Below are 18,298 nucleotides of genomic sequence, written 5' to 3'. Positions count from 1 at the left end.
CATCGACAGAACTCGAGTCTTGAGGAAAAAGCTGGGGGAACTCCCTCCAATGGTTGTCTGTTATCAATTATTGACACAGTGGTGTACTCCTCAGTTCTTACACCAATCTGGCGACAACGGAGCGCAGAGTTACCGAGGCCGGTTCACTCCAGTGAGTCCTCCACGTTCCATTGGTTGTTTTTGCTCCGTTTCACTATCACGCTGGCCCATAGAGGGAAGCAGGGTCTTGCTCCTAACTCGAGCGTTTAGTCCAGTGTTTCTGTGCACAGGAACAGCCACCGTAGTTCATTGATTAATATTGGTCTGTCGTTTTTTTTTCTCTTTTTCTTTTCAGTACATTTCATTTGTTCAAAGATCATGACACTCATTGTATACTTACACATAATAATAATAACAAAAAAAAAAATCTTTCTTTTTTTTTTGTTTGTGGTTGGCGGCCATGTTGGAGACGTGGTTTGCAGATGGAGGAATGGCATGTTTTAGTAACTCGACTATCTAGTTTGAATGTAAGAGTGTGTGTGTGTGAGTGAGTAAGTGTGTGTGTGTGTGTGTGTGTGTGTGTGTGTGTGTGTGTGTATGTGTTGTGTGTGTGTGGTGTGTCTCCTCTAGCACACGGTGCCGTTCTCCTGTCGGGACTTGGGGCAGGTGGAGCGGGGGATGGGCTGGACGGAGGGCGCCAGCGTGCAGAAGAAGCCGGCGATGAGCGACAGGCCCAGGCCGCCCCAGGCGCAGAACATGGACCAGCCGTAGCCGTGGCTGATGTCATCCGGCAGGCCGTACAGGTAGCGCGGGTAGCGGGACAGCTCGAAGTTGATGCCAGCCACGCAGGTGCACAGGGAGATGATGCAGAACGTACCTGACAGAGAGAGAGAGAAAGAAAGAAAGAGAGAAACAGAGAGAGAGAAACACGGAGAGAGAGAGAAACAGACAGAGAGAAAGAAAGAGAGAGAAACAGACAGAGAGAAAGAAAGAGAGAGAAACACGGGGAGAGAGAGAAACAGACAGAGAGAGAAAGAAAGAGAGAGAAACAGAGAGAAAGAGAGAAAGAAAGAGAGTGAGAGAAACAGACAGAGAGAAAGAAAGAGAGAGAAACAGACAGAGAGAGAAACACGGAGAGAGAAAGAAACAGACAGAGAGAGAGAAAGAAAGAGAGAAACAGACAGAGAGAGAAAGAAATAGAGTGAGAGGGAGTATAGCAAACAGAATGATAGAGTGAGTGGTAAAGGAGAGAGAAAGTAGAGAAGGAGAAGAAGTACAGGGTGAGAGAAGAAAAAAAGCAGAGAGGAGAGAGAGACAAAGAGAATGATGGAGTGAAAAGAGAGGAGAAAGAGAAAAAAGAAATGTCACACTCAGAATTTCAAAACATGACAGACAACAAAAAAAAAACCCTCTCACACTTACCGCAGCCAGCACTGCTCTCACGGTACAAGGACAAAAGCCTTTAGCTCATAATGACAGATTTGAATTATTTCCCCATCCCATCACCACACACACACACACACACACACACACACACACACTAAAACACTCTCTCTCCGTCTCTTTATTGGCCGCCGTGGGTAGATAAGTCTCCCTTTTCTGTATGCCCAGATAAAGGCCTCGTGTAATTGTGGGTGCTGAGAGGGCTGTGTGTTGGAGTGTTGGACGGCCACGGATCTGATGGAATTGGGCTCCAGTCATCTGACCCTGTGCTCTCCCCGTTGCGTTTAGGACTTGCCATCTTAATTGGCTTTTTAATTGCCTTCTCATTATGCACTTGCGTGGGCATTGCATTAATCCTGAGCTCATCTTAATTGGGCCTCGGCCCCTCAGCAGGCGCCCGTGTGTGTGTGTGTGTGTGTGTGTGTGTGTGTGTGTCTCTCTCTGTGTGTCTCTCTGTATGTGTGTGTCTGTGTGAGTTTGTGTGTGTGTGTATGTGTGTGTCTGTGTGTGTCTGTGTGAGTTTGTGTGTGTGTGTGTGTGTGTGTGTGTGTGTGTGTGTGTGTGTGTGTGTCACATCAGCCAGCTACCAGTGACTTAGCACTTGGCATGAAGCAGGCCTCTTACTCTTCCCAATTTCAGACAGCAGTATCACAACATACTAATGAAGGCTCCTCTTGACAGACACACACGCGCACACACACACACACACACACGCACGCACACACGCACACTTCCGTAACTGTTAGCACTCATGAGGAGATAGTTACTGAGAGGTGATGACATTGCATGTACTCTCAGTCGGGCTGCTGCAGCAGCAGCAGCAGCAGCAGCAGAAGCACTGTGGCGTCTAGACCCAAGAGAGAAGAGACAGAGAGAGAGAGAGAGAGAGAGAGAGAGAGAGAGAGAGAGAGAGACAGAGAGAGAGAGAGAGAGACTGGAGCTGAAATGGACCCTGATTAGAGATATGACCCCATTACATCACATTAGACCTCCTTCACACCTGTCACGAGTAATTCCGCAAGTCCAACAGCCAATGGGCCGCCTGCCTGCCTGCCTGCCTGCTCTGCCTGCCTGTGGCGTGCCTTGAAACTGCCAGGTGTATTATATCACTTCCGCGGAAAAGGGAGGGAAAGGGGTCGCTGGGATAGCACAGTCGTTTTTTTTTCGATGACGGACAGCTTGGCTCGCCTGGACATGTGTGGACACACAGCGCGCGCCGTGGAGCGAGCGGCTAAAACCAACAGTGGCCTAATTGACCGCGTCCCCCCCGACACCGGCGTTCCGAGAGCTACGGTTTTCATTCCATTTGATCCCCTTTAATTGCGTTTGACTGGCCCCTTAATTGAACACGAGCGCTAATCTGGTCCGACCGGAGAGGCGGAGAGGGAGGCCTTTTGCTAAGTCCTTCGTTTTCGAGCGTCAGCTCTTGCTGTCGTTTCGCGAAAGAGGCCCGTGAACAAATGGGTTCAGGCACGAGTTTTTCGGGGCCTCTTTCGAGAGAAAGGAAACGAGAAAACTCCGACGAACAAACTCAAGACGGACAAACGAAAACGAGCCTTGCGATGGCTCGTAGACGCGCCGCTGACACGACGATACATCAACCGAACTGAACGAATCTCCCGAGTCAAACGACAGGTCAGGGAGGTGTCGCGAAGCGGGCCGCCATTTGATTAGTGGATCGTCGAGATAGAATCTCCGAAAGCGATGAGGCACTGCCTGGGCTCGGTGGCGTCAGACGCCTCCCTCCCTCTCTCTCTCTCTCTCTCTCTCTCTCTCTCTCTCTCTCTCACACACTCTCTCTCTCTCTCTCTCTCTCTCTCTCACCTCTCCTGCGTCTCCCACACATGTGCAGTAAATCAAAAAGGGGCTTCGCTGAGTCATCCAGGAGCTCTTATCGGGGAGCGCATTTCACCTTGCCGACCGCTAAAGGCAGATCCAGCCAGCCCTGGGGGCCTTCATAAAGACGCCCCTGGGAAGCTGGGTGCGAGAGCCCGTTTAGATGTAAACAGATATTTCCAAAAATATATGCAGGATGTCCGGGGCGAGCTGTTATCTGCCTGGGTCATGGTTCGTCTATCACTTAAATTTACATGGAGTGCAATTTAACCTTGTAGATGTTAAAGTCAGCCATGGCCCTGGAGTTCTTAATAAACATCAGGCCATCTCTGGTATAAGGCGCCCCGACAAGAGATTCTATCAAATATAGGTCGTCTGGATAAAAGTTATCTGATTCCACCATCGTTTACATTTAGGAGATTATTCTATCCCATCTCATTTACATTACAGTGGCTGCAAATATTTTCTCCCAGAAATTTAAATACTTACATTATTCATTACGTGCTCCACCAACTAAGCTTGCAGAATAATGATCAAATTAAGATATCAACTGAAAAGGAGGAACATCGGCCAGTGACTGGGTGAAAGTTCATAAACACGTAATAACTGTTGGAAATAAAGTATGAAATTCTCTCATGTTTTGCATTAGTTGAACTGTATATGCTGTGGCTTTTGCCCTTTGATTTCAACAGAGCTTTAGGACCCGTGTGCGTAAGCAGTACTTACTCATCAAAGGGGAAATTGATCATGCTACTTAAAAGCATGGCCTTATCAATGCACACATTAAGTATGGGCAGATAAAAAGCAAAGCACTGTGCTACAGTATGCGACTTTACATTGACTTTATACATATGCACAGCACGACTCAAGGCCCACGAGGAACACAGATGCGCCGTGTGCACTCGTGCTTAGAAGATACTCAGGATAAAGACATTGAGTTCATCGCAATCATTTTCATATCCCATTATCCAGTGGCTGTGTAGTCTGTCAAGTACGAGTCTGGTGGGACGGAAGTTCAATGGCGCTGCATTCAGAGCGTCTACTACAGAGGCTGCTTTGATAACGCTGCTACCGTACCACACTTCAGGGATGAGGCTAGACCGGCGGAGCGTGACGTTAACAACTCTGACGTCGAAGACTGCTTTTTTACGTGCGCGCTGTTACTTCAGGGAGGAAATGTCCTCTCCTAAACACAATTGCGTTATGCAACGTAACTTAATCTCGCATCCCTGAGGAGACTTGAATTGGAATGGAATGAAGTTGGACTGAATTGAATCAAATGAAATGCCACTGTATTGAATGGAACTAAATTGAACTCAACTGAACTCAACTAGCTGAGTCGAGCACTACAGTCATTGATGCACTTATTGTGGTTTTTGTTTATTGTTGCAAAATTGTTGTTAGAATTGCGCTTAAAAGCTTAAAAATGTTTTTTTTTTAACCATGTTGTAAGTCGCTTTGGTTAAAAAGCATCAGCCAAATGTAATGTAATGTAATGTAATGGGTTGAACTGAGTTGAACGGACTCACCACCATGAGGAAGAGCAGGCCAGCTACGTACTGCATTAGGCCGAATCAAATGAAATGGTACTGTATTGAATGGAATTAAATTTTTATGTTATTGTTGTTTTTCATGTTATTGTTGAGAGTTGTACGTGAGAGCAAAGATTAACCGGAGTCAAATTCCTTTGTTTGTTTATTATGCAGACCTGGCCAATCAAGCTGATTCTGATTCTGGTTCTGAACTCAACTGAACGTTGGGTTATATGGTAACCCTGGTTCTCTGAGTGAAGGGACCGTCTCTTCACTCCATCACATATTTCATATGTATGGGGAATGACCCCCACCCCCCCACCCCCACCTGTCAAGGACCGAGTTGAGTTGAGCCGAGTTGAGCGGACTCACCTCCCATGAGGAACAGCAGGCCGGCCACGTACTGCATGAGGCCGCGGTCCCAGCAGCAGCCCAGGAGCCCGATGATCCAGCCGAACAGGATGATGGCCACCGCCATGCCCATGAAGCCTGCCGTCATCCGCCGCAGGTCTGTGGGGGCACAGAAGGAAAAAAAAGAACAGGCATTCACTAAGGGCAACTCTATGTGGGTCCTTAATAAGTGACACATTCAGTACATTCAGACAGCGTGAAAGACTGCGTAGGTTCGGTGATTTTTTTTTTTACTGCAGATCAGCATCTCCTCTTAAATGTTGCATCTGTTTGTACAGGCTGTCCGAGCATGCCTATAACCGAGGGTGAACCTTTATATTGTTTTTATTTGATTATATTACAGTATATAGCAATGCGATAGTTGTTATAAGTATCATGGCCATTTTTATATACTGTGGCTTTGTGTCCTTGCTGCATCTTGGCAGGCAAAGTTCTTATGTGGGGAGGGTTCCAGTTGAAGCTGGAAGTAAAGGCCTTATCAAAACTTTACCCTGAAAGCATGGATTAGCCTACTATATTCAATATTTTACTTGCAACACTGTTTTGTGTACATTTTCCAACAACTTTGAGCATATCATTTTCGAGCAACAGAAAAAAAACAAAAAAAAACAAATTATCTATGATGCAAAAGTGCCAAAACTGCAAAAAAAAAAAAAGATTAAAAGCGTGCAGTGCTTTTTTTTCCCTTCCTTTTTTGAAACCGATGTATCTTAAGATGTCAGGCCTGTTGAGTCCTGCAGGGCAGCACTGTCTCCTGTGGAGGGCCATTACTGCCTTCTGTTGCCATCTTATCTCGGCAGCGCCGGCTGCAGGCCCAGCGTGCCGCCCACCACCACCACCACTTCCTCCCGGGGAGGCTGGGAAGCCCCCGAAACCACACTCCCACTGCCGAGCGAGCGCAGCGGCGCAAACAGCACGCTCCAGGGGCACCCCAACCTCCCCCCGCCCCCCTTCTCTAAATCTCCAGACACCAACTTTTTTCCTCATACGGCACTACTGGGGCGACCCTGTAGCAGGTATGTCTGTGTGTGTGTGTGTGTGTGTGTGTGTGTGTGTGTGTGTGTGGTTGGGGGGGGGGGGGCTGTGGGGGCTGTGATGTTGGGAGCTGGGACTTGGGTGCCTATGGTGTGTGTGTGTGTGAGAGAGAGAGAGAGAGAGAGAGAGAGAGAGAGAGAGAGAGAGAGAGAGAGAGAGAGAGAGAGAGAGAGAGAGAGAGAGTTAGCTGAAGTGACAGAGCGTGGCTCTGTGCTGCAGGGCAGGGCTCAAGCTGTCAGGGCGCCCACGGTGACTAATGTCATGCTTCGGCTCCTTCCACACAGGGGTTGGAGTGTGTGTGTGTGTGTGTGTGTGTGTGTGTGTGTGCCTGCGTGCGTGTATCTTGGGTGTGGGGACTGAAGACCAGGCCTGGGCCACTGGTCCAGCTTTGAGCCTAGGGGTAGAGGGAGTGGGGTCATCAAGTTCACAGTGGAAGTGGACAGAAAGGCAGAAGGAAGATCTGTGGTGTGCGTGTGCGTGTGTGTGTGTGTGTGTGTGTGTGTGTGTGTGTGTGTGTGTGTGTGTGTGTGTGTGTGTGTGAGTGCGCGTGTGTGTGTGTGTTGTGAAGACACCCAGAGGGGCAGAGCGAAAGAGAAAGAAGGAGAGAAAAGGTAGGATGGAGAGAGGAGGAGAATAAAAAGGAAGAGACTAAAGGTCACATCTCTTTTCCCCTGCAGGCTGCCACGATTGGTTTAACACATCTTTAAACCTGGGCAGCCTTATTACATTTCGTAATTGCACTGCCAAACAGTTAGTCCCAAGAATCGCCAAGCTATTCTGTCCAAGGCGAACCTGCATGGGTTTGTTTTTTACAGGTAAAGCGCAACTGTCAGCTACTAGGGTTGAGCTTCCAACTAATTGCTCCCCCCAAAAAACTTTGGCACCCAGTTTCTCTCCTGAGCTGAACTGCACTCTAAAGTGTGTTCCAGTCCGTGCCCACGCCCACACACCGTTATTGACCGGCCGAGTCCAGATCTATACCGGCCATTTGAGAGAGTGGCAGACCAGTGGATCAAACGAGCATTGCAATCATGAGTATTGACCAGGAGAGAGCAACCGTGAAGACAACACTATGTTTTTTTATTTTATTTTATGGGAGCACTGCGTAAAAAAAAAAAAAAAAAGATTCAAGCAACAAAAAATCCCGGATAATTTACTGTGCGTAGCCATTCACAGGACCGGGATCAGAAGGACCAAGGGGAGCGCAGAGTGATTCTCAGTAGTGCTTCATCAACCAGAAACAGGCGAGAGAAATACTGCAGCTCAAATCACTGGGATTACAGTTCAAAACCACACAATTGCAGGAAGCTTGGTGGGTGATTTCCAACAAAGTCTAATCAACATCTTATTGGGAACTTAATAGCTACTGTAGGGGAGGCTTGTTGTTTCAAATTCAACTTTAACAAACTCACTGTGGTGTCGCTGGCTGGAAATAACGCTGTAACTGCATTCATTTAGCCACATATTATACGAGCGTACTTGTGGAAAGTAGAAACAAAAGCTTCATAAAGACGTCTATTTTCCCATGAGAAAATAGCATACCAATCTGCTCCACTGTGGTTCCCCATGGTTTGCCTGGCTAATGGCTATTCCTCTGCTCTTATCCTGGCACTGATTACATTTTATAACCTCAGTTTTCACGTCGAGCTGATCCAATGTCATTCCAAATAAGTTTTATTGACTCTTATGCATGACGCTCTAGAGCCTATTAAAAGCCGGTGGAAGGCGTCCAAAACCACTGTGAATACATTAAAGAGATATTTCCAAATACTGCTGCATTACCTCAGATTTATGTCAGACACTGGAGCCTGGATCTAAAAAAATAAAAACGTTTTATGCAAAAACACACCGCTGTACTCTTAATTCCTTGTGACAACATTTTTGTATCTCGTCTCTTTAGTGTCTGTACTCTCTTGTTAGCAGCAAAGAGGGAAAAAAAGAGAGAATTACACAACATGATTTTCCATCTGCTAGGGAGTAAAAGAGAGCAGTGACTGGGCCCTCTATGTGTAATAGAACTGACAGACAGATAATACGATGATACTCCACCATGTGCCGTGAGTAGGCCAGCACTTAAAAGCTGAGAGGTGTATGAAAGCGTCTTTAACGCGTGCTTGAGGCGCCCTCTCTTGCTCGGCATCATTGGAGGAAACGAGAGGGCTTCCTCACCTCTGGCACTGATGGAGATCAAACAAGTGGTCACGGGACGGGAGAGATCACAGCGACTGTTTAATGAAAAATGCTCCATGTGATGAGATTTGCATGAGATACATCTCTCTCCTGTCTCTCTCTCTCTCTCTTCTCTCTCTCCCTCTCTCTCTCTGTCTCTCTCGCAGTTGCATGGTTCTGATCTGAGATACATCTCTCTTCTCTCTCTCTCTCTCGCAGTTGCATGATTCTGATCTGAGATACATCTCTCTCTCTCTCTTCTATCTCTGTTTCTCTCTCTTTCTAGCAGTTGCATGGTTCTGATCTGAGATACATCTCTCTCTCTCTCTCGCAGTTGCATGGTTCTGATCTGAGATACATCTCTCTTCTCTCTCTCTCTCTTTCTCGCAGTTGCATGGTTCTGATCTCCTCAACAAATCTGTCACTATTCTACAATCTCACACGTCCAGCTTCTGCACGCAGTTTAATCCTCTGGCTGCATCCCACTGTCATGGGCGTAATTAAACTGCTACAGATTCAAACGAGGGAGTAGAATCGATTTATTTCCGTAAAACAACAAAGAGGTTATAGAAAACTATATTTCATAGAGAGCACAGTAGCGATCAATCACCAAAATTATACCATGTTGGATGTCCACAGCATGTAGTCACAGACAGAAAAGATGCCCTGCTGACCTGTTTAATTTTTTTATTTCATTTATCTTTTTATGTTTTTATGTTTTTCAGCAGAGATTAAAGCGTGCCATCCGTGCCCGTGACAGCTGTGTCACCTGTTGAGACGGACAGTTTACGGCCTTTTTCAATCACTGCCTGCAGCTGGCATCACGGCTCCCACAGGAGTTCAGTATCTGCAGCCGCCAGGAGGAGGAGGAGTAGGAGAAGAGGAGAGGAGGAGGAGGAGGGGGAGGAGAGGAAGGGTGGTGGTGACAGGATGGGATGTGGGGGTGTGGACCGGGCGGGGGGCGGGTTGGGGGGGGTAGGTCTGTGTCAGGGACTGCAACATCAGCGTCTCTTTGACATGCACACTGAAGAGGTCCCTTTCACAGAGAGACAGAAAGAGAAAGAGAGAGGTGGAGGAGGAGGGGGAGGAGATAAAGCAAGAAAGACAGATAGACAGATAGACATCAGCCTGTGGCATGGCCTTGGGCCAAGAGAAGGATCTCATGACCATGACCTATCTCCTCAGTGACCTCTCATTCCTCTCTGGTCTCTTGTCTTCGCTCCTCTGAATCTCTGCCCAGCACTCCTGGGCTTTTAGCACATTCAGGCGTAAGACGGGATGAGAGAGTGAGAAAACAGGAAACAAAATGAGAAACTTCAAATATTTATTCTAGAAACATCCGAGGCTTCTCCTGAGTGGTTCATCAGTAGAATACTTCGCCGAAATGTTATTTTTGGTCAGGGGCTGCTTCTGGCATCAAAAAGGTGAATAGAGATTATTCTCATTTTTCTTTGCAACTTGAGTCATTCTTCTGTGAAATTCTCAAGGGATTTCCTCTCACCATGAGCTCCAGAACACGTGACCATCTAATTAGGATTTGCGTGACTACAATCGGCTGAACATGACGTCTCCTCCTGTAAACTTCTGACCTGCACATTTCTTTTCTGTCTTTGTCTTTTTCTTTAGTTTTTTTTTATCTTCCCAGCTTATTAAAACAAAACCCTGCCGAAGAAATGCAAAGAAGCCCGGAGGAAGAAACCCCCATGAATCCGCAATCGATCCCCGCCATCCTATCCCTCTCAGGAATGGATCTCCCCTCTCCGTAAACTGGCACACAATAGATTTCCAAGATGGTGGGTCCCCAGTGCTCTTCAGCTCCACAGTGATGATGGCCACCAGGCTTTTGTAGGCAAATCCACAAAGACTGGTGAGCACTGTTCGGTACATCAAAGGCTGTTGGTTGTTCTTTTATGTGCGCATTTGTTTCATACAGAATATTACAATCAAAGGTCATGAAGATACAGGGGAAACTCCAATGCACATCTTTACTCACAGGTTGAGACAAGGTTTTCAGCCTGGAGAGACTATTATATTGTACGGTTTGGAAGCTATGAGAATTGTGGGAAATAGTCTAGCTGATGTGTGTGGGAAATTCATGACGTAGGAAATAACAAATGCATTTCATTGAAAATACACAGGTAAGTTGAACATTTAATTGAGGTAATGCTTCAAAAGAAGAGTCACTCTTGACTCAGGCAAGCCATTCTTTAGTGCATATTATTTCCTGTGAGTACATATGCCATTGTTTGTCGAGGCAGATCCTCGCACGTAGCCGTATAGTTTCCATCACTGCATGGGATTCAATGGGACTGTGGTGCTCCAAGGGAGCCTCGCATTGCTATGAAGCCGAGTTAATCGCTGTAACATCCGCGGACTACATATGTAATCCTATAGACAAAGACTGCGTCTTGCCTGGTTGCATGAGCGACTATCGCCTTCACTGCCAGATTATCAGACCCTCAACCCCCCCCCCCCCCATCACACACACCCCTCCTCCTCTTCCTTTTCATGCACAGCTCTTCCGCAAACTATTTAAATGCCTTCCTCTCGGCACGGTTGGCGGGCGAAAAAACTCTCACCTCTAAGTTAACGCCGCCTGCCGTGTCATGGGCGCCGGGCCTCACGTGTGTGTAATTCGTGACGCTCCCCGAGTCGTGCCCTCAATGACACACCTTACCTCGTCGCGCGCCGCTAAAAATACAATCCTATGCTAATGTGGTACACGGCGGTGATTAGCTGTAGCAATGGTGGGGTGTCAGCTCGGGAGTGGGGGGGGGGGCAGCGTGGTGGTGTGGAGAGCAGACGGAGGATAGAGGGATAGAGAGAAAAAGGGAGAGAGAGAGAGTGGGAGAGAGGGAGAGAAAAAGAGAGAGAGAGAGAGAGCTCCTTAAGGCTGATAGGAAAGCAACAACTGCACCTGTTCCCAGGACCCTCATTTGCATTGCATTGCTCACCTGGCAAGATGACAAAAACACTGCCAATTCGTATGTCAAAGGCTGACTTTCAGAGAGAAATATTCGACACGCCAGGAATGAAAAGGCTAGACTTGCACAACCCCTGAGCCTCTTCATGCTGAAAGAGTCAAAACGGGACTCGAGAGCTTAAATGGGTCTTCATAACCCATAACACACTAGCCTCCTAATCCTAGCCCTGAGCTTGAGACAGATTCTCTACGCAAAATAATAACTTAAGAGTCCATCCACAAAAACAAGTTGTTATACGTCTACAGTGGCCTAATTGAGTTGAGAACCAAAACGGGAGAGTCGGTAATCACTATGTAAATGAAGTTCAACTGAATCACAAAGCATGTTTCGCCGCAGTGGGACTACCTTGTTTTGCATGAGGCGTCACATGACCAGGTTGAGTGCATGTGTCTGAGAACACCTGCTCCCGACCCTAATTGGCAGCTCTGCGTTGGCAGTCTTGCATGGTAAGCACTTCGCCGTTATCCTCCGCTACCCCCCACGCCCCCCCACCCTCGCAAAAAAAAGTGCTGTGCTTCCTGTCGTCCGCCGGTGATCTCAGTGGCACATTAGAACAACATATGCCGAAACAGGTGCACATGTGCCGCCACAGGAACAGGTGACCAGCAGGTAACCGTTGGCAACGGAAAAAAAACCCGAAAAAAACAAAACAAAACAAAAAAAACACGAGGCTACACCTGAACATGGTTGGCTTGTGTTTACATCGTCGACACAAACACCGCTTGTTCGTATTAATAAATCAGAGGCGTGCAACGCGATAGCTCCGCTCTGACCTTTAGCGCTGACATTGCAGTCAGACGAGCGGAGCTCAGCATATCGCCCTGTGGGGGCAAAGTTACAGTTCGGGGAGGTCTAGAATGCCTCGGCCTGTCTCTCAAAAACCCGGCCTGTCGGCACTGACGCAAAGACAACGGCAATAACGCCGGAGCAAACAAACAAACAAACAAACGAAGAGATAAATAAATAAAGCGTTGAGCGGTGCGGCGTGGCGCGCGGGGCCTCATGTGGGTTAGGTGAATGGGAAACGGTAACGCAGATCGACTGCAGCGCGCCAAATGATGACGGCTTCTCCTCCCTCTTGCTGATTAGAGGCAGTAAGCTCTCGCATTCGCTGGATAATAACCACTCTCTTTTTTTGTACTGTATCAGGTTTTGACAGACACCACACTGAGTTTTCGGTGTGTGTGTGTGTGTGTGTGTCTGTGTGTGTGTGAGAGAGAGAGAGAGAGAGAGCGAGAGTGTGTGTGTGTGTGTGTGTGTGAGTGAGTCTGTCTCCCTCTGTTATTTATTAGTCGGTATTGTTCTGGCTTGTGCCACCATTTCCTTTTAATTACATTTCCAAACCACCAGCATGATTGAAAGAATGTGAGGCGGAGGGGAGAGGAGGGGGGGGGAAAGCTTCAGAGAAAGAAAGAAATGAAAATGGCTTTTTTTCCCTCCTCCTCCAACGCCCCCCCCACCCTCTCTCCCTCTCTTTCTTCTGAAGCGCTGAATTGCAACATCTCACACTGATAAGACGTGCTTTTCTGCAAGACTTCCCCTCCCAGCTGATTACGCTCGGCATTGTTCGGCTGTCTGGAATAGGAGACGTTCCGGATACACACTCTCGGGGCTCTAAATTGGGCTGCTACGCACCTGTGCATGTGCTAGAACTGGATACACCACATCATTTCATAAGAGCGCTACGCGGGTGTTATTCAACACTATCCAGAGGGCATAGTTTCGGAATGTGGTACGGGAAGCAAAAGATGGAGATATTCTCTATTGGGGGGGAACCCAGGGAAGCTATCAGATACCCCATAAACCTCCGACCCAGCCTTTCCCATCTCCCTCGTGTCGGAGAGAGCAAGCGTCTGGACTGGCCTTGGGGGGACTATAGCGCTTTAATTTCATTAGAGCGTGTCAACAGCCACCAGGGAGAAAACAATCGAGTGGCAAAATCAAATTAGGGGTGTCTGCGGAGTGTGTGTGTGTGTGAGTCGCGCAACTTCACCTCTGTGTCACAAGTCACTGTGTGCTACTGTGTGTGTGTGTGTGTGTGTGTGTGTGTGTGTGTGTGTGTGAGAGAGAGAGTGTGAGTCTTGCTCTCTTTTTTACTGTCTGGTCCCGCCGTCTTGTCTATTTCTGTCTCTTTCCAAGTCTCATGCATAGTCTGCCACCATCACCTGTCTCCAACATAATCCATTTCTCTCCTCACACACACACACACACACACACACACACACACACACACAATACCCGCGATCACAGTCACACTACCCAAAACTCACTCTGCCTCCACCACCCCACCCCACCTCCCAAACCCCCCCACGTCTCTGTCAACTCTGAGAGGGTGGATGAACTGCCAAACGGGGCAGCTGAGGGCACTAGGGGATTAGAGTTCTGACCGACAGCCGCTGGCAGCTCCTCAGTGGACCGACCATGAGTCAGTCCAGAGTGACGTGCCAATCAGAGGACAGAGTTTGGCATGAGAGGGTGGGTGCTTTTGGGTTTAGCAGAGGGGCACGGCGCCTGTCAATCAAGGCTGACGGAGAGGGCTCTCGGAGGACACCAGGACAGTAGGCGTCAGCAAAGTGTTACCACGACAACGTGCTATTATTGTCTGTCCATTACAAATGTGTGTGTGTGTGTGTGTGTGTGTGTGTGTATGGGGTGGAGGGGGGGTGTCAAGACCAGCACACACTCGGTGGAGGGGGGGTGTCAAGACCAGCACACACTCAGTCAGTGTCACCCTATAAACATCACCCAGCACAGTCACACACCACACGGCATTTCAAAGAAACAACAGGTTGTGTTCACCAGCCCATCAAGGAAACAGACCCTGCACCAGAAGCCCATTTAGTTTTTCTATTTACTTTCTCTCCCCCCCCCTTCTCTGGCTTATTTCTTGTCACAATCTTAAAGCGCGGCAATTAAACTGGCACTTCCACCAGCCAGGCCACCCATTTATTTGTCAGAATGCTGATGACGGCTGTAATAAGCCGGGCACTTAGTCAACAGCGTGCAGCTATGGCAGGCTCTTGTGTAAGGTTCCCTGTCTGAGGAGGAAATAATGGTGATGTGATCACTTACTTTAGCTCAGACTTCACATCCAGTGGGAGAGACACAATCAATTATATCTTTATTTCTTTCTTTTTTTTTTTTTTTTTTTTTAAAAAGCTTGTTTGGATACAACATCTATCTTGAGAATGGTTTACATTACAGGATAAACCAAAAAAAAACATGGCGGCCCTTACTCTTCCCTCTTCTTTGGAATGGTACACACACACACAGACACAGACACAGACACAGACACAGACACAGACACAGACACAGACACAGACACAGACACAGACACAGACACAGACAAAGACACACACACACAGACACAGACACACACACACACACACACACACACACACACACACACATACAGTACGTGCTGTCATGATATCCACCTATAGTAAACTGTACATGTACAGACACTCTCACTCTCTTCCAGCAGATCAATAAGAGGCACAGGAGGGTTGGGAAAGCACTCGGAGCTAAACGCCGCTGCTTCAACTGACAACACCGACACGTAAGGGCAGGAGACGTGCGAGACGAGACCCCTTACTCCCCGATATGGTGGTGCGGAGGCAAGAGCAGCAGCAATGAGACCACCAGAGTATTCTGCGCGCTAGCGCAGCGCTCAAGAAACACCGGCAGCCATTTTGTCCAATAAGTGTACAGACAACACAGGTTGAACGTTTGGGTCAAACACACTGGAGCTACTGTATGACTGAGTGCAGTGCAGTGCAGTGTGTGTTGATGCTACTGCTGCTGCGCAATAAGGCATACACAGTTTTGAACAAGAGTAGCGGGCCACAGACTTTCAGTGTCAAGTCAAATATATGCAACAACAAAAAAAAAGTCACAGAGGCATTTCCAATAATTAACAACTCGTGGGTAATCAAATTTAACACAGAAGTACACAGCATTAACTGAAAACAACAACACACATCGATTTTCAGGGCGAATGGAAACAGCATTGACTCGGTGATGATGTTTCTAGAATAATCTCCACGTTCCCTTTAGCTCCCTCCACCCACCGTGTGTATGTGTGTGTGTGTGAGAGAGAGAGAGAGAGGGTGGGGGGACAACGAAGAGGGAGAAATTAATAACTTTTCTTTTAATCAAACGAGGAGGTTGAGTGGTTTTATGGCGCTGTGCGGCGCTCCGGCGCGAGCAGCCACGGCGGCTACGGCGAGCGCGCGGTGACAGCCAATCAGTCAGCCCCGGTGCCGGGGCCCCTCCGCGTTACATCGTTAAAGCGTCTCGCGTTCGGGGCGGACAAACACGGCGCGCGCGCCCGACCCGCGGGACCCGGCGGGGGAAACACACTTAAACCCGCCGCGCTCGCATCCTTCATCCACAGAGAGTGGCCATAAAACAAAACTGTTTCGACTGTTTCACCGCGACCCTTTAAACTTTCTCCTTCATCCTCTCTCTCTCTTTCTCTCTTTTTCTCTCTCTCTGTCTGCCCATCATCTCTTTCTTTCTGCCCATCATTCCGCTCACTAAGTCTGCCCATCCATCTCTCTTATGTTGCTCATCTTTTCTCTTTTTCTCTCAATCTGCCCCTGTCTCTACTCCCTCCATCCCTCTCTCTTTCTCTCTCTCTCTCTCTCTCTCTCTCTCTCTTTCTCGCACCTCTGTGGAGAGCTGAGGGAGGAGATGTGACAGTGTCGTTGCCGAGGCCCTGAGGACAGCTGTGAGGAGGATTAGCGGGGGCAGATCCAGCCGGCTAACACTTCTCTAACAGGTGCTGCTCGTCACATCCACCAGGGAGCCGCACGGCTGAAATGAACCACCAGACAGACACACAGAGAGGTAGACAGGCAGGCAGACAGACAGACAGACAAGCAGACAGGCAGACAGACAGACAGACAGAATAGACATAGACAGAACAGACAGACAGACAGACCAGACAGCACAGACAGACAGGCCCTTTCCGAAACCAGTCCCTACTCACTTCGACTCGGTTAGCGAGTGAACTTCCTTTTCAAGTCCACTCGTGGGTGCGGAGAACACTCGCATTTGAAGGGTTAGGGGGTTAAAACAGCGCTACATTTCGGATGCGCTTGAAGGGAGAAGGAAGTTGACGTCATATTCGTTTTCATAGAAATTATAAGCCAATATATATTAAATCGCCAATTAAGATGTTCTGGACACCCCTATGTATTAGGATATACATCCCTCTTCTCTCCTTTCATTACTATGAGTGAGGAGTTGCATTTTATGCTTTATTTAACATCAAATTATAAAAGTGCTGTAAATGCGACCTGCACATGTATTCAAATATTACAGCCTACTTCTGTACGATCTTGCACATTTTACTGAGTATCAAACTGAACATGAGTTGTTACAATGTAGCTTAAATCACGCATTTGTCTGTAAATGCCATCATACGGACCAAAAAACAACTGGCAGGGAGATACACGAGCTGCACGAACACTTGAAAACGGTTGCACCTGCGTTTCAAGTCAGCATCGATGCTGACTTGCTCCTGGAGGCGTGGTAGCCCCTCTCCCTAGGCACTTCACTCGACTCAAAATTCGTTTCGGATGATACTTAATGTGGCGGACCCTCGCGTGAACGCGCAAACGAAGTGGAAGTGTGTAGAGTTAGGATTTAGGGGCTGGTTTCGGAAAGGGCCACTGACTATACAGACAGACTATACAGGACAGACAGACAGACAGACAGACAGACAGACAGACAGACAGACTATACAAACAGATAGACAGACAGACAGACTATACAAACAGACAGGCAGGCAGGCAGGCAGACAGACAGACAGACAGACAGACAGACAGAACAGACAGAACAGACAGACAGACAGACAGACAGGCAGACAGCCCTCCGGTGCCGGTGACACTACAGTGTGCCCCATGAGAGGCTGACGGTACTGTAGGTAAAAGTCTTTCACATGCGTGGCGTTCAATACTTTAACAAACACAACCTGCTCGAGGGAATACGCTAAAGCACAGATGACTGTGTGGAGTACTCTACACTGTGTGGGTCTATGACTCAGTAGACCCACACAGTAGGTACATGTATCTCTCTCTCTCTCTGTCTCTTTCTGTCTTTCTCTCTCTCTTGTTCTCTCTCTGTCCCTTTCTCCCCTGTCTTTGGTCACCCTTTCATCACCCCCTCAAGCAGCCAGCCAATCGGGAGATGCCAAGGCAGAGGTGCCCATCAATCTGCCCTGACGGGCACGGCATCCCATCCTTCATCCGCCATTTCCACACCGTCATCACAAACAGCGTGCTGGAGGACTGTGTGTGTGTGTGTGTGTGTGTGTGTGTGTGTGTGTGTGTGTGTGTGTGTGTGTGTGTGTGTGTGTGTGTGTGTGTGTGTGTGTGTGTGTGTGTGTGTGTGTGTGTGTGTGTGTGTGTGTGTGTGTGTGTTTGTGTGTGTGTGTGTGTCTGTGTGTATTGGTGTATGCGTATGTGTGGGTGTGTGTGTGTGTGCGAGCATCTGTGTGTGTGTGTTTGTGGGTGTGTGCGCGTGTGCGTGAGTGTGAGTGTGTGTGTGTGTGTGTGTGTGTGTGTGTGTGTGTGTGTGTGTGTGTGTGTGCGCGTGTGTGCGTGCGTGCGTGAGCATGTGTGTCTGCGTGCGCGTGTGTGTGTGCGTGTGTGTGTAAGGGAGGCGGGAGCTACATTAAAACATACCACCCCCGTCAGCATTGTTGGTGCGCGGCGCGGTAAAAAGCGGAGCTCTCTAATCTGCTGATGTACTTCAGTAATGGTCTTTTAAATCACATAAAAGAGCATGCATGCCTCCGCCCCATCCTCCTGCTGCTCCTGCTGCTCCTGCACAAGTGGTGGAGACGGAGTCCCCCAGACCTGTTTCCTCTTCACCACCCCACCCTGGGGAGGCTGCTGCTGC

General features: G+C 48.3%; 1 protein-coding gene across 2 annotated transcripts in view; it reads right to left on the bottom strand.

Annotated features, from left to right (window-relative positions):
• Nucleotides 1-600: 600 nt before the first annotated feature.
• Nucleotides 601-18,298, bottom strand: part of tmem178bb (transmembrane protein 178Bb) — a 98,963-nt gene continuing 81,265 nt past the window's right edge. For both annotated transcript variants that reach the window (XM_062517652.1, XM_062517651.1), the window contains 2 exons: nucleotides 5,163-5,300; nucleotides 601-856 (listed from right to left, as the gene is read on the bottom strand). In XM_062517652.1, the coding sequence (XP_062373636.1) occupies nucleotides 606-856; nucleotides 5,163-5,300 (389 nt within the window). In that variant the 3' untranslated portion in view covers nucleotides 601-605. The remainder of the gene's footprint in view (nucleotides 857-5,162; nucleotides 5,301-18,298) is intronic.

This window comes from Sardina pilchardus, chromosome 17 (assembly GCF_963854185.1).
Source record: "Sardina pilchardus chromosome 17, fSarPil1.1, whole genome shotgun sequence".
Taxonomy (NCBI): Eukaryota; Metazoa; Chordata; class Actinopteri; order Clupeiformes; family Clupeidae; genus Sardina; species Sardina pilchardus.
The sequence above is the reverse complement of the archived record's forward strand: the minus strand, read 5'-3'. Positions and strand labels throughout refer to the sequence as shown.